Genomic DNA, 17,144 nt, shown 5'->3' with positions numbered 1-17,144 from the left:
TTACTCAAAATACTCTCAGGATAAATCTAACAACAGGTAATTTCAGTCTCAACAACTCCCAGTTCCCAAGTGTAAAGTAAGATTACACCACAAGCATTATTATTTTTGCCTGTATAATTCTAATGAAACTGGCCCACGAGATTTCTGGTTCCTCTTAACTACACCAGAAGTTCCATTATTACTTCAAAATACACTAAAATACAGAGAAAGGTATTCTCCTACTGCCCTGATCACTCACCTGAACAAGACCAAGACATTAGGAAAGCATGGCAGTTTAAAATTCTCAATAGAGTGTGGCTCAGTACCAGCAAAAGCCACCAGTACCATTTTCACTAGCCCTCCTGAAACTCCACATATCCTGCTACTGCTCCAAGAGAGCACTGGTCTCCCATAGGTTGATTAAGATGACATGACTGCCAGCTCCATGGAAGTCCTAGACACCACTGATTAGCCATTGAGGACAATCAGGAATTTGCCAAGCAAAATCATGCAGAAGGCCTTAAAGGCTAGAAAATTTGATTTCATAAGCACTTCTGGAAGTTTTCAATCCATCTTACTGCAAGTTTTAAATCAAAACAAATATACCTGAAGGTCTTCATAAGGAGCTGAACAGCAAGAGTAACAGCAAGTTATTCATAATAGCTGAACAGCAAGCGCCAACCACTTCAAACAACAAAATAATCACATTTGTACCTTGAGAGACTCATAGTGTTCTTGTCTAATTTCTTCATATTCTTCTAATATTTCTTCAAAGAAATCATCCTTTATACTGTCATCCAAGAGCTGGGAGCACTGAAAAGAATAGGAAAGAAAAAGCACTAAGTATATAATGTAAGACACTATGGTAAGGATAGAGTATGAATTTCAGACTAGACAACCTGTCTTTCAGACTCTCTTGGCACCCTAAACTAAGCCTTACCAATAATGTGCAACCTACATTCAAACTAGCCATGTTTAGACTACAATTATTACTGACATCTCTGCCCTACTACACAGATAACATTAGCAGAGCCAAATCTAGCTCTGGAAAGACCTGAGAAGAAAATAGCCCAAAACTTCACAGACTGAATAGTCACAGAAGCAACACACGGCTTGACCTATTCTTGACCACCACGTATTTGCCAGCTAAAACCACCCATTTCTCTGAAAGAGAATCTACCCCAAAAATTCCAGCCACACGTTTCTCACTACAAATGTTGCTATCTAACTAACTTCAGAAATATATCCAAATTAGCAAGAACAGCAGTTCACATAGAATTCCATCAGACTCCACTACAAAACTACAGTCACGGACTCAGTGAATGTCACCCTCACTAGTATAATGGACATTTAAATAAAAGTGCCCAGTAACAATAACTGTCACAAGCCAGTTGAGAATCACGTGGCAGCACAAAACAGCTGAAGCAAGTGTAATTTAGAAACTTGTATCTGATGTGCCCCTTTAATTTTCTGCTACCACATTAAGCTTTAGAGGAAAGGATGAAAGGGACAACAGAAAAACAGGGCATATATCTCTGCATGGACAAGAAACTATAATTTAGAACTTACAACCACAACACTCTTGGATGCATCCAGGACATGAACTACAGGTGCACTATATCGTGGGGCAATTTTAACAGCTGTGTGTGTTCTTCAATGAAAAAGAAAAAGAGTGAGCATTTCAGAACTAAAACAAAAAAACAACAGAACTAAAAAAACCCAAGCAACCCACCAACAAAAAAAAAAAGCAGACAAAACCCCCACTGAAATAAATCCTGACTTAATGCGTAGACCAGAACTTCAAAAGAAGAAATTCATTCATCCATCTGCTACCCATGAATCATTAAACACAGATTTTAATAACAGGTATATAAACAATTTTCTTCAAAGAGCATCAGAACACTTCATAAATAATGTGCCAACTCACATTCCCTCAATGTCTTATCAGCTGAATGAAAATCAGCAACTCATTAGTTTTGAGTCTCAGAAATCAGTAAGAATATTCCAAACTAAGCCTACCAAGAACTAACAACTTCTTTAATCCTTTTTACTCATCTTACATTTTTTCCTCCCACATGCTAATTTTTGGGTCTATGGATTAGCATTAACCTAATTCAGTGATGATTATTCCATTTATCAAAATCAGAAGCACAAGTCCTCTGTAAGCTGAAGAATGAATTCTGCCAGTGGTCAATAAATATTACAAACTTGCACCTTGAAGATGCAGTGAACTTTAAACTGTAACTACAGGTGCAGTGAGGACAGACCCTTCTCTTCACAGTCTGTCAAATTATGAGACTACTTGATGAAGCTACAAAATATGGACTCTGATAGGTCAGCTACAATATGTGCTGCTCTGATAAAGCAACACTGCTAACAGTTGCTAGTGACGCAAGAATGAGCTCTGTTCAGAGTCCTACCAAAACTCTGCAAGCAAGTGTAGGAACAAAGATCTCACAGGCCTTATAATTCACTTTCTTGTATGCTAAGATCAAACAACATTTCTAAAATCAAACTTAAATCAGAGCCCAGGAAGCAATCTTCCCAAACAAAGGTAAGATGCCCTTTTTCTTCAGGTTCTGTCGAATATTTAAAGCACTTGGACATGGAGGTTTACTCATGACTGTGCAACATAGCTTTATAAACAACTACCCAGCATCCCGTGAATTTGCTTCTAGGAGATGCATTTTTGATCTTGGCAGCTCTATTTTTTTACAAAAAGATATCTCTTCTGTTTTGATAGGAACAGAAAAAGGAAACAAAAGAAGACTGGTCCTAAACTGTATCAACCACTACATGCCTTTTTTTTTTTTTAGTAAATTTTACGGCAATGAGAATGTCACCATTATTTCCCAGCCCCTGAATTTACAACAGTACCATAACAAGAATGCAAAAATCATCATTACTGTAAACTATGAAGAAACTCTATTGTGTGGATTCTGGAGACTAAATCCAGCCTCTCTCTCTCTTTCAAACTAACCTCACTATACACTCTTTCAAGCACTCATTATCTTCTTATTCCAAATAACAATGCCTATTTATTACAGTGAAAAAAATGCAGATGGTTCTTCATTAGCAACCTCTGACATATACACAACTTTAAGAATGCACATGGGAGGTTAAATTTAAGACTAGGAAAGTAACGTTAAATATACATTAAAAATCCAGTATTCCATAAAAGTGTACCTTTACTGGACATATATTTTATAGACACTGCATTGTCTCTGAGCACATGTACAAGTATATATTTATATATAACTCACATGAATAAAATCATTTCTCTACTCAAAAGTATATGTATATTCTTTAGTAATTTCCATATTCAAGGATAAAACTAATGCTGCTTCCCTGTTAGCTACATTCCTCTCTGTGAATAAACTCTGCAGAATTATTTGATGCTGTTTATTTGACATCAATTACTAGGCCACAATGCCCTGGGTGAAAACACTGAGAAGATGTGAAAAGGCTCTCCTAAAACTTCCACTTCAAACAAAGGTTTCCCTCGACTCCCTACGTTTTTGTTTCTTTTTTTAATACGAAAAAACCTTCCATGTTTGTTCTCAATACCAAAGCAATAGGGAAGAAGCTCTAATGGAAAAGGAGAAAAGGGATACAGTGAACCTTGCATTATACACGCAGGAAAAATAAAGGCAGGTAGCGATCCTACTCTCCACCATCTGTCAAATTGAAAGATGATTTACTAAAGCCAAAAATACAGAATACAGTATGTGTTGCTCTGATAAAGAGAGCAACACTGCTCACAACTTTTAGTTACACAAAAAATGACCTCTACAGTCTTCAGAGCTGTCACCTCCTCAAGTATATTGTACACAAACCAGCCAGCAAAGCGTGACCCCCTGCTGTTATACATGCACAGAATATATTTGCGGTAATGCTAATACTAGGTGTCACCAAGCTGTCAACATGGTCTTCAGGAAACCACAGGAATAATACAGCAGCTGTATTATTTCATTTGAACAGATCTGAGAGAACAAGATTTTAACAGCTCAGTCTATCAAAATCAACACAATAAGTACTTCAAGGCAAGAAGAGGAGCTTTATCCCCCACCAGCCTGCTTGAGCAGCACTGGAGGCTCAACACAGTCATCACGGCATTAAACAGCAATCCAGGAAACTACAGTAACTTCCGTAAAGATAATAGCTCCCTGATGTCAACATGGCCATTTCTAGTCTCAAAATCCTTCATTTTTAGAATGTTTGGTGAATCAAAACAGATCGTTCAACCCCTTAGAAGAGCAGAACTATATTTATTTGTGTATGTGTATGAACTTTCAGAGAAAACGCAGTATTTCCGCATATAATAAAGACTTGTGAAAATTAAACATTTAAGATGTCCATTATTTGTTATGTACCAACTACCCTTTACCTCAATAATCTAGGACTTCTGAAACAAGAAATAACAGTCAATTTTAAGGTGAATATATATCAGAACGTGTGTTGCAGAAAATAGAGATGAAGGGGGAAAGAAACTACTATAAATTTTCTTCTTCACTAGTTAACGCTGTTTGCTTGTAAGTTGCCCATCTTCCCAACTGACATATCTTACTTAGAAGTAGTTGCTCCTCCAATGAGCAAAGGAATCTTTATTGCCAATCTCTCCATTTCCTTGGCGACAAAAATCATCTCATCCAAAGATGGGGTGATGAGACCAGACAGGCCAATTATATCTATTGCAAATTTACAAACACACATGCACAAAACTTTTAGCCAATCCATTCTAGAAAGACACAGAAGTTAGTACAGAAAAAATTATTTCATACATCAGACAGCTTCATGCATCAGCTAGAAAATTATGACATAAAAAGCAGGGTAGTCAGTAGTCTAGAAGGGAAGTCTGACCCAATTAGAAAGTGAAAGCTTTCCAAGAATGACAGTGATTCCAAATCCCCAGTTTAAGATATTTCTCAGTCTTCACAGTTGCTGAACACCCACTGCTCTAGTTTCAGCAATAAATAAACAGCACTTTTGATTAGCAAGCTCCAAGTTTCAGAAGTTCAGCACTGAGTAGGGAAGTAAGACAAAATAATTATAAGTTCTGCCCCTAGAAACAGCAAGTGCTTTCAAACTTCTCCACCTATGTTTTACACAAGTCATCTTCTCCTAGATGGAGCAGATTGTTCCAAAGCAACTGCAAAAAAAATTGTTTCAGAAATTTCATTATTTATTAGAACAATTCATTCCTGATTTCACACTCACTGATCTGGCAGGCAGAATGCCAAGTTCTTTTACTGATTCAAGACACAACAAAAAGTTACTTGGACCTTTCCAAGGCTCCATTTATCCATCTGTAAAACAAATACATCTGTACAACATCTCTCTTGGAGTTGCCCTTTTGATATAGGGTTTCAGTTCCTCAGTCTAAGTTTTACAGGAGTGCCAGATGCTAAATAATTAATATAGTTAAAGCAGAAGTTCTGATTTCTCTGAAGATAATCTGATCAAATCATAGACAGTATAGGAATGCAATAAGCAGCAATAAAAATGTGATTTAAAAATCAAACAATTCAGAAGTACTAATGAAGTCTCTCTATACCTGCTTTGTTCTCAACAGCAGCTCTTAATATCTTATCACATGGAGTCATGACTCCTAAATCAATCACTCTGTGGAAAGAAAGGAGATGACACAAGATCCTTTAAATAAGAAAACAAAGTTCTGCTACAGGGCAAATACATTCCTCTTGCTGTAAACAACCGACCTAAAAATTGAAGTTAAGATTGAGATTTTTGTTTGTTTCTCTTAAGACCACTTTTTGGAATTTTTATATAGGAGATGCCTCTGGATCTGGTAAAATCTTCAGTAAGAGTGGCATAATAGTTAAGAAAATTCAAGTGTAAGAGGGACTTTTTTTATTTTTTAAAGTAATTTTTGTGGTTGTACTAAGTCAGGATGAGATGAGTTAATTTTCTTCACAGCAGCCAGTAAAGTGCTGTGTTTTAGACCTGTGGCCAAAACAATACTGCAAATTACAGTTTAACTATTAATGAGCAATGCTTTCACAGAATCAAGGCCTTTTCTGTTTTGTACTCTAGACCCCAAGGAACAGACTGTGAATAGACACAACTAGGCAGATGACCCAAAGAAATATTCCACGGCAGATGAAGTCAAGCTCAGCAATAAAAACAGAAAGTAAGGGGCTTAGCAGGGATTAGCCAGATTTTCCTCAAGAACTGGCTAGGCACCAATCTGTCCATAAGAAGTGACATGGGACACCTTGATGCCTTTGCATCGCTTGTTTTTTCTTTCTTTCTTCTTCTGCTTCTCCTTCGGTTATTAAACACTTTACTCCGCCCACCATTTTTCTTGCTTTCTTTCTTTCTTCCTTTCCTCTTTTCCCATCTCACCAAGGCTGGTTGGGTGGAAGTGAGTGAATGGCTGTGTGGTGCTGAGCCATCTACCAGGTTACCCACAGCAGTAGCATTTCTGAAGGTATCTGGATATATTATAAATGTGTATCTTACATCAGGAATATAAAATGACTCACATCAAGCTTGTCTGTCTTATTAAACCATACATTTTATGAAACAGGACAGAATTTCCCTTGTTAGCATTTTATTCCTATTAACTCTAGCAATTGCTGAAGTTTTTATTTTTTCAAGTAAACCACTCCAGTCTGCTGATTTCATTCAGCCTCACTCTCACTCATGGTGACAGAGAACACTATGGCTTCCTTTCAGTAAGTCTAAATAAAGCTTAAGAAAGCCTGAATCCAATTAACAAAATTTCAAGAGGAAATTAAATGGAATATACTACATATATACAGCACTGCTACTGATTTCAACACTTTGCGTTTTAAAATAAAGGGATAATTTTGGCTCTTTTTAGAGCAAATGACAACCCAAAGTCAAAACTAAAGGAATGAATAGTAAGACAGAGCTCCAAAACCAATTCAGCTTTGCACAATGTCTGACAGACCTTGAAAAGAACACTGATGGAAACATGACCATTCATTCCAACACTGTTACCAACCCTTCTGCACATACACAAGCCATGAAATACCTGACTTTTCTTGAAGTTCTAACTTTTGAAGTTCAGAAACAGATTGAGAATCTCATCTCTTACTTAAGAAAACACACCTCAGCAAGTTTTTAAAACTTGAACAAACAACGTGAAAAACACACTACAAGATTCATTTGACTCTTACAAGATTATTTTTTCCCAACACAACCCACTTACAGTATTGCCTACTGCAATTGTCACATCTGATTTCTCCAGACATTATAAAAACATCAGTTATTATATTTAATTGATATAAAAGAAATACAAAAATTGATATTCTCATCTATATTCCAATTGATGTTAAACTGCAGAATCACCTCAGATGTCAATTTGTTAGGAGAAACAGTATTCAAGGAGGACACAATACTCCCTCTTGCCTCCCCATTCAGGAATAGCTGCTATGACCTGTGTTCCCAATCACAACCTGGGGAACAGAGGACAATTCCCAAGAAATGTCCAGCTCTGTTATCACCACAGCTGCAGCTACAGAGAGGTACTAATTACTGACCCTTCTCCAGTTGTGTTCCCAGCTACCTAGTACCTCTTACCTGAAATTGTTGCAGCCCAGAACAACCCCCACAATGTTCTTGCCGATATCATGTACATCTCCCTTCACAGTTGCCAGTACTATTGTACCCTGGTAAGGATCCTGGAAGTTGAAGAAGTAGCAAGAGTTAAATTACTCAGAACCCTTGGTATGTTTGAACACATCCTTCAACAGTACAATCCTAATCCATGACCCAGACTTCTATTATAGTACAAGTAACTACAAAGCATAATACAAATAATAGAGTAAGTATTAAAAACCATTTTAAAAGATCCATGTAATAGAAACCTGCACATGAATTATTCTTACAAAATGCATGGAAGTTATTCAAAAATCTGTGTTTTAAAAAACAAAATAGCAGATAAGACCATTTCAGATCTGGATAGCTTTTTTTTGCAGTGCAATAACTTAACTCCTAAGGTACTTCTGCTCCAAATATACACCTTGCCAAAAAAGAGATTAAATATTTAGAACAAAAGGGTATGAATACTTATAATTACATGTCTGTTGGTGCATCAAGATCAATCTTTTGATGCAATGCTGGGAAGAACAGGATATCAGCCAACTTAGAAGGGAAATTAGAGGAATTAGCAAAAGCAGAAGAGGCTTATTTTTATGCAACACAAATAACAAGGGAGTTTTCAGTGCAGTGATCACGCTACTTCAGACTACCCAAGCTGAACAAACAGGCTGAAGAAAGATCAACTTGAAGAAAGGAAGATGTTCTGTCACAAGCAGGTCCTAGGCTAGATGGCATTCAGCATGACAAAGGGTGCTGCCAGCAGCACAACAGTGGAACTTCCCACAGCAGTTCTCCACCAGGACACAGGACTTGGCAATACCTTTTGAGTTGTATAATCACTGCTGTCATTTGGAACAGCTCCAGGCTATAACAGTAGTATGTCTCAGTTGCTGCAGCATCAGATGCCAGTGAGCAACTACATAAACTGCACAGAATTTAAATAAAGTGAAAACCTGGGCATATTCTATATGAAAATATTTTTTCAGACAGTATCTCATCTCCTTCACAAATGGCAGAACTGGATGACTGAATCCTTCTATGAAGCATGTTGTATTTCTGGACATACAGAGTAGCTCTCCATTTCATAAACCTACACTGCTTTTGCAGTTGCAATATTATGTTAAAAAATCTTGATATATTACCAAGAGTAGTATTAGTATTTCCTGTGGTTCTAACACATTTGTTGAATAAAATCCCTGGATCCCCACCAGTGTTGCTGTTTACTAAAATCTAGTATCTCCCCAGTGCTTCTGTTTTACACAAGGCCAGAGAACATAGGAAGCAAAATGGAGGTCTGTAAGTCAGCCATCTCAGTACATCAACAGAATATTATGCAGCTGAAAATATACTGCTGGAATGAAAGAGAAAAATGGGGAAAAAAATTAATCAAGGACTGTGAGAAGAACAAAACATGCTGCCCCACATTAGGAATCATACCTAATCATATCTAATAATTACTGACAATTTATTAGTGATTGATTTAAAAAATAAAGCATTTGCACTTAAGAAGAAAAATCTTCGCTGGGTAGCAAGCAACATGGGCAACAGCACATACCATTTGAAATAAACCCTATTTAAGGCACACTTATTTCAATTTTCTTAAGCAAGGAGGTCCTCAATTCTGGGCATACATCCAAAGGTGTTCTTTTTTTTCGTCTTTGATAGAGATCCACAGCCACAGCTATTTATCCTCAAATGTAACTATCAATGCTTTGCATTTCCTGGCAGTCTGTGAATAAAACTGTCCTGGAGGGTACAGTGGCCTGGGTAACATCAGACAGATCAGTTACCAGAGCCTGCAAATCATTTTCCTTCAAGCCAACATCCTTTGGGAATAGATGCAGCTCTTTTATCTCTGTCATTGATTCTCTATACAGTGGCATGTCTTTTTAAGAGGAAGGAACTACATCCCTTGCCCAGCAGAAAGCAGAGAAAGCAGGATGACAGAAGCCCTGCCTTTTCCCTTCTGCTCTCCTCAGCCACACAGAACATCTCAATCACTCTCTTAGAGAGTGTTTGCTGTCTTTTTTAGAACGTCTCAAATTCCACTTCATTTCTTTTTAGCCAGAGAATTAAGTGCCAGAGTGTTCACAGAAGATACACAGGCTGTGGAATCAATGGAGTAGTGATTTTGAACAACTTCAAACAGCATCATAACAAAACAGAGGGTGGCAAATACCAGCACTGTCATATGAACTAAAAGACAAGAGCATGAGCTAGAGAGATGACAAAGTGAAAGGTGATTTGTGACAACCAGAGAACAGATTCACTTGAGATACAGTAGACAGCTTTACATCCAGAAGGAGCATGGGAGAAGAGACAAGGGATTCTCCTTCTTTCATTAAGATAAGCCAGGTATAATTATCAGACCATTTTTCTTTCCAAATTATTTGCTGTATTTGGTATATTTATGCTGGACAATCACACAACAGATGCACAGCAAATACATTGTAAGAAGATTTCAAAGAAAGAATTAGGAACCATTAAACATTTTAAAGGAGAATTAGAGAGTTCATCAAGGGCAGAAGTATTAGAAGCAAGTAGCAAAATCTGCCAAAAAGTTAGAATAAATAGCACAAGAATTAAATGTCTGTAAAAATACAAGAAATTAGTAACATTGGCATAAAGGGCCTACAAAGGCTCGTTGGCATCATTCAGAAAACTTTGTGAGCTTAGGCACACACCAAGCAGAGTTCCACAAAATCTGCACTTTATGAATTTCAAACCTACTTCAAAATATGCTGAGATTGTCAGTTTCCATATGACTGCATCAACTCTCCAGCATAATAAATGCAAATAGCAACAAATAATTCCTGTATTTGTCATAGCATTCTATGAAAGAACTACAGCACAAAGAACTGTATCTTGCCTCTTCTTCTGTGCTGCCTTGCTTGGCTCTCCTTTCCTCTCTTTCTTTTTCCATATAGGGAATAAGGTGGCCAACTGCTTTCTTCATAACTCGAGCAGACTTTATCACCTGCACAGATAAAGGTGGGGGCAGAATAAATAGTAAAGACAAGGTATAGGAATAACCTCAGTTTTCTTTTAGCTTTCTCACTCAGGCAATAAATGGAACTTCATATGCAGCACCAGGTGCCAATTCTCAGATCATTCTGTGGCAGCAGGCTGCTGGCCTTACTGGGCTAAGGCTCTACACACAACACTTTCTTCCGCAGTGCAGCCTCCCAGACCACTCACAACAGAGCCAAAAGCTACAGACAAGACTGACTTGGAAGGTGCTTAACACAGTAAATTTTATTTGGGCTTTTTTTCTCTCTTGCACTTCTTCATGGGCTAAGACTTAAAACCGCATATCAAATAAAGCAAAAACACTCAGGAAGAACAGAAACAAACATAATCATACACAAAGAAAGTCAAGTTCCAAAGCGTAAGAAAATGGCTGCTTCTCAGCAGTACCTGAATTTTTACAATCCCTGTGCTGTATCTGAAAGAACAGCTAGTACAGAATGTTTTGGCTACATTTTACAATGCTAGTTTTTGTAAAGTAGGAAAATATATGACATTTTCTCATTACCTGAGGCAGAAACATCTTTCCAGCACCAAAGAGATCACCAACAATTTTCATACCATTCATCAAAGGCCCTTCAATTACATTTAGAGGTCTAGGATATTTTTCCTGATTTAATCTTGCTTCTTCTGTATCTTCAGTGACATACTTCTCAATGCCCTGAGACAAAAGAAAGAGAAGCTTTTATCTTGCTATAAATACAACTTTTATTTAGTTGCCTTCTCCTCAGAAAAACACCACAATGAAAGTACAAGTAGATACTGTACATACTGATAGTCTTTAAAAATACCCCAAATGTCTATTAAATATAGGCTTTCTTAGGAATCAAAACACCACAACTCTTAGGCAGATAAGGTTATTCAGAACATGTCCCCAGTATTAACAGATTTGTTCATTTTTCTTAACTATGTCATCAGAAAAACCTAATAACCTAAAGGTTGCTTCCACAGTGCAAGTGCCACTCAGTGCAGTACTAAAGGATCAAAAAAAGCCCTAGGAAGTAAAACAAGTGTGTTCCAAATTAAAAGCAGTATGTTTCTACCAACACCAGTGGAATAAAATATTAAGGGTCAAAGACTTCAACTTCTGAATCTTAAAGACACACCTCTATAGTTTTCTCTGTTATTGAAGTAAAATAGATCAGTTACATTTATTATTCATTGTTAATTAACGGCTTGTGAAAAAATGGTAGCTGAAGAACTTTTAAAACCAAATATGTCCCTTAAGGTCTGAGCTGAGATCATGTCTCTGAATGCTCATGGGTAGGACAGTTTTCTGCACAGATTCACCTTTATGAGAGCATATTCCAGCCTTTCCTCCACAGACCCTTTACGCCACTCATCAGTCTGTACAACTTTTTTTCCTCCTTGAGCATGAGTCTGAAAAGAAAAGACATAGGAGCTTGCAAGCATAAGAGGTACAAATATGGACTTCACTTTCAGAAAAATAAGCATACTTCCAAGTACTAACTCATAAAATAATTTTAGACTAATCAAAAGGTTTATATACATGCAAATCATGTTGCAAACACCTGTGATGTAATACAGGCACCCAGGGAGTCTCAATCCCAATAGGTACACACCTCGATGAAAATGTACACAAAATAATTTTTTTAAAAAAAAGAGAGAGCAGTTTGACAATTTTTATGCTCATAAAAATGATGACATGACTAATCCTAAGGGATTTACTTCTGGGAACATATTTTAAATTGATTCCTGGCCCACACATTACATTTAATTTTAAAATTCTAATTAATTTGGCACTAATTCAGTTTCTGCTGGAATAGGTTATGTTATTCGGCATCACAGACGTGTTTTCAATCAGTCAGCCTACAAAACTACTGTTTGTCACACATACAGACTGCCCCAAATTACCACATATCCTCTTTGTCTCACACTCATATTCCCCTTGGATATGATCACAGAGACTGAAAGGGTGTCATAGTGCAAGAAAGTTCACCCGGATAGACGGGCGAAGGACCCACCCCAGGAAGGCTTTTGGAAGAGCACCTTCTCTGTTAGTTCAGCCAACACACTTCAGCCAAGTAATTTCTTTTCCTTACTCATTTATTAGACATAATCTGACATCTCTCAGGCCTTATGAACTTCCTATACTTTTGAATGCTCATCAGCAAGTTTTTAAAGATAAAGTCATGGAAACAAGACCTCATTCATAGGAACAGAAAACAGAACAAGCTTTCATTCATGTTTATACAAATATTAGCTAACTTCACAGCTTCTTGTTGCCTAATCTTATTCCTCTCGTATGTCTAGATTGTAAAAGGGAATGAAAGAAGAATAAAATGTTGCCTGGAGACTATGTAGAGTTATATTCATTCTTAGTTGTATTAAAAACCTTACTGGACATGTCTCTGGACAGCCTGATCTTGGCTGGCCCCTGACTTGAGTAGGGAGCTTGTAGCAGATGATCTCCAAAAGTCACTATCCACCTCAGGAATCACCTTATGTGATTCACTGAAATGATACCAAGTGCTCTTCAACCTCTGGCCAGAAAGTTTAACAAGGGAACCACTCCAATCTAAAAATGACCAATGGCGCTGTAAGGCGGACATGCAGGAACAACAGTGTTTGAGAATGTCTGCAGTTATGTACATCATGGAAAATGGTTTTTAATCTCAAACTTCAAATGAAGACTGATTCCCTAAATCTGCAAGGATTAAGTTCCCCTTTTTTGCCACTAGACTATTTTACTCCCTCAATAAAACTACCACCACAAATAAAAGCAGATTTTCCAACAATGGCTTCCCAAACTTACAGACCTAGGATTCATCATCCACTTTCACTTCTGCTTTTAAGGCTCCATTTAAATTCACATTCAGCCTTCTGCAGAAACACTGCTCAAGTAATCCCTTTCTAACTCTCCCTTTAGTTTTCTTCCTCTTTATGCAGTCTTGAACACCCCACTGGTGCAGCTCAGCTTAAAAAGACAAGATCACTCCCAGCAGAATTGACACCAAGAACATAATCTACAATAGCCTAAGCACAAGGGATAGTGAGCCTTCATGTACCAGTTTTTAGCATGTTGCCACTGTTACTATAAAGCATGCACCAACACAGGGCAAAATACAAACCAAGTGAAGTTCTGCCCTAGGAGCTATAAAACAGGCACGCAAATCTTCTTGTGCACTTGAAGTTGAGAGCCACCTAACCCAGGCGGATTTTTGCTTTATCTTCCATTCAGAACAAAATGTCACCAGTTACCTTATGGACAATGTGTAATCTTTGTCCTTTATCATCACCATCACTAAAACAGCTCAAAACCACTAAATAGCTGATCCTCAGTCTTGACATGTTACACGAATTAGAAGTCTATGGCACAACCACAAATCACAAGCAATTATTTCACCTTTTTTTATATACTCCAAGCAAGAGAGGTTTACTCTCTGTCTCCCACAGTGCATTTGTCAATTAAGTTCCAGCACCAAGATCTGCTTGCTTATGAGTTGGCCTTTTTTTCTGGTTTTAGTTTGTTTTTGTTGGTTTGTGAGGGTTTTCTTTGGGGGAAAATTTGTTTGCGATTTTTGCTTCTTATTTTTTGAGGGGTTGTTTTTCTTCTTTAGAGGATGCCTATGCAGCTTGGTCTCCTGAAGCATATGAAAAACTCTGGCACAGGCTCTTCCATGGCATGAAGCTGGAGAGGCTTGATCTATCACAGATTACTCATTTTATTCTGTGTTAGTAACTTGTAGTATCATTAGTAAATTCTTACATCCACAGTTACATTGACACATGCAGTTGATAAGCTGTTTTACCCATCCCCTGCAGGGAGGTGGTGAGGCTCAGGGGCTAAGCTAACTACTGTTCGAAGCTAAAAACTGGAAGTTACCTGAGCATAATGTAAAAGTTTCTCGGTCGCATCAGGATCTTTGTTCCAGATTAGATTCTCACACAGCTGTAGCAATTCCTTGTGGATATCATCATACACAGGCAGATTCCCAGCATTCACAATTCCCATGTCCATGCCATACTGGAAAAAAACATACAGAATCCCCCAGACATGGCTGTCAGACACAGCACTGCACATCTGCCAAGTGCAAACAGATGGAAGCCAAAAGCACATCATACCTTAATCGCATGGTAAAGGAACACTCCATGCATTGCTTCTCGAATGGCATCCATCCCTCGAAAGGAAAAGGACAGATTGGAAAGACCTCCACTTATCCTGGCTCCTGGCAGTGTTTCCTATAGGAATTGCACATAGATTTTTAGAAAAGTGCTTTTCAAAAAGGAAATCTAAGTAAAGCATTCAGTTCATAAAACAGTTGGCCCCTGAGCTCACTGCATTGGCTATGCACCCTTTCTCTTTTCCCTGTTCCAGATCCTTCCAGTTACTCAAATTCATAAAAATAAATTCAAATCTGCAGGAAAATTTACAAGTAAAGGAAAGATCCAGTAGCTACTGTGGTCTCCACTGTCACAGATGGTATTCTGAACACATCAGTCCTCCCACTGCAGCATTCCATATTTTCTCCATGCAAACCTACTTTTGGCTCTTCCTATCCCCACACCTCTGGAAACAGGAGCAGCCAGTCTGCCTGCCTGCATGTCTCAGGAGCAGGCCTCAGCTGAGCAGCTAAACTCAAGGGTGCAGCCCAAACTTCCACGAGCCCTGTGGTGACAAAGCAGCCTGTGGGGTGTTTAGCCCCAGACTGCTACTGACAGAGCATCTCCACATCTATCTGGGTGTCTTGCAAAACACAACGGTGCGGTTTCCATGGCTGTATGCAGGTGTTCTTCACTGCTATACTTCTTTACAAATACTTTGGCTACATAAAAGGTCAGGCTACTAGACAAATCCCTTCCACAGAAAAAGAAATTTTACTTAAAAATAAAAGCACTTTTTGCACACCTTCAAAGAGGTCCTTTTAGCTTGCACATAAATGTGATCATTACCTCATTTAATTAAGGTAGTATATTTACAGTGCAGAAAATGGATTTAAATATATTTGTAGAACTACCTGAATTTGTTCTGCCAGAAATACAGCAACATTGGGAAATGTTTGGACTTCCGAAGAGTAGTCCTCTTCACTAGGCTAACACGTGTAACATTTTTCAGCAGTGTTTTGTTGTTGTTTGAAGGGGGGTGTGGGGTATTTTTCTGCTTTATGAGGGTTTAGGGTTTTAAGTAATCTCAGCAATATACTTCAAGTTAAAATAACCTTACAACTCACTTTTATGGTTTTAGTAGCATTGATAAAATTTATGGCATAAAGGTTATGTTCTTCCATTCCAGTTCCTATGGTCAAAATATTAGGGTCGAATATTATATCGTTTGGATTGAAGTGCACTTTTTCCACAAGGAGACGATAAGCTCTGGAACAGATTGCAATCTTGGCTTCTGTTTCTGTTGCCTAGTGAAGAAAAAGAATTCTGACATGAAACTTATAGACCACACAAAAAATAAACTCTTCAGAGATCATTTACAGCTCAAATGACTCAAGACTGAGAATGTGAACATCACAAATATTAGAAAAGGATTATATATAATATTGTATTTAAAATTCACCACCACTATACCTGGAGTTTTCACTCTGCTTGTAAAAAGCAATCTCACTGCCCAATGTTTCATCACCCTATGCAAATATGGTTAATATGTGGTTTTTGACATAACTAAATTAATTCACAAAGATTTCACTCTCATGAGAAACAGTTTCTGAACTAAAAATACCTTTTATGAAGGAAGAGTTCAACATGTCTGCATAGCAAGAGATGCCCTTGAACTAACAGAGTTCCACTTAGATCAATACATGGATATTTCAAACATTTGAGCAGCATAAGAAGTGCTTACAAATAAGGGTTAAAACTACTGCTAAGGTTATATAGAACTTCTCTAAATCAACTGTGTCACTGAAACAAAACAACTGCGTCTTGAAAAAGAGGAAGAAAGCCTTACACTTCAGAAGAAAAACACTTCTCCTTTGAAGTGACACTCACCTGCCCCACTTCATCAAAAGCCATAACAACCACAGCTGCTCCATATAATTTAATTTTCCTTGCTTTCTCCAGAAAGTCTTCCTCACCCTCCTTTAGACTGATGCTGTTTACAATGCACTTCCCTTGGCAACATTTCAAACCTGCTTCAATCACTGAAAAATTTGAGGAGTCTATGCATAATGGCACCTGTAAATAATAGAGAAGTAATCCAGGAGAAGACACAGAAGTTAGGAACTACTGTTCTATGTGCTGTTTGCCCATTCAGACATAAAAATGCACACAACATTATCCAGCACTTATGAATAAAAGTTTCCACATGATATTCAGAGATTTACTTTACATTAAATGCAAAACTCAGGACAAATTTATTTCAGGAGCTTCCATGGCAGCTCCATCACATACGATATAGAGCTCTCTACTTCTCCCTGTAATATTTTGTGTTTCTGATTTAGACTCATTTTAGAGAAAGCACATTGCAGAATTATCTTTTAAAGCCATTCTATAACCATAGCAACTTTAACTTTTGTGGAAAGCAATACCATTATGTACTGCCAACATATATATTATGGCTCATAACTGCTCCAGAACAAACCTGC

The 17,144-nt window shown here is 37.7% G+C and overlaps 1 protein-coding gene across 7 annotated transcripts in view; it reads right to left on the bottom strand.

Annotated features, from left to right (window-relative positions):
- MTR (5-methyltetrahydrofolate-homocysteine methyltransferase) overlaps positions 1-17,144 on the bottom strand; it is a 49,442-nt gene that overhangs the window by 9,041 nt on the left and 23,257 nt on the right. For all 7 annotated transcript variants that reach the window (XM_083857285.1, XM_083857286.1, XM_083857288.1 and 4 more), the window contains 12 exons: positions 16,549-16,734; positions 15,786-15,965; positions 14,680-14,796; positions 14,441-14,581; positions 11,884-11,973; positions 11,102-11,254; positions 10,436-10,543; positions 7,546-7,646; positions 5,534-5,601; positions 4,547-4,667; positions 1,549-1,630; positions 694-792 (listed from right to left, as the gene is read on the bottom strand). In XM_083857285.1, the coding sequence (XP_083713411.1) occupies positions 694-792; positions 1,549-1,630; positions 4,547-4,667; positions 5,534-5,601; positions 7,546-7,646; positions 10,436-10,543; positions 11,102-11,254; positions 11,884-11,973; positions 14,441-14,581; positions 14,680-14,796; positions 15,786-15,965; positions 16,549-16,734 (1,446 nt within the window). The remainder of the gene's footprint in view (positions 1-693; positions 793-1,548; positions 1,631-4,546; positions 4,668-5,533; positions 5,602-7,545; positions 7,647-10,435; positions 10,544-11,101; positions 11,255-11,883; positions 11,974-14,440; positions 14,582-14,679; positions 14,797-15,785; positions 15,966-16,548; positions 16,735-17,144) is intronic.

Source organism: Zosterops lateralis, assembly GCF_965231275.1.
Source record: "Zosterops lateralis genome assembly, chromosome: 3".
NCBI lineage: Eukaryota > Metazoa > Chordata > Aves > Passeriformes > Zosteropidae > Zosterops > Zosterops lateralis.
This window is presented reverse-complemented; position numbering and strand designations above follow the sequence as displayed.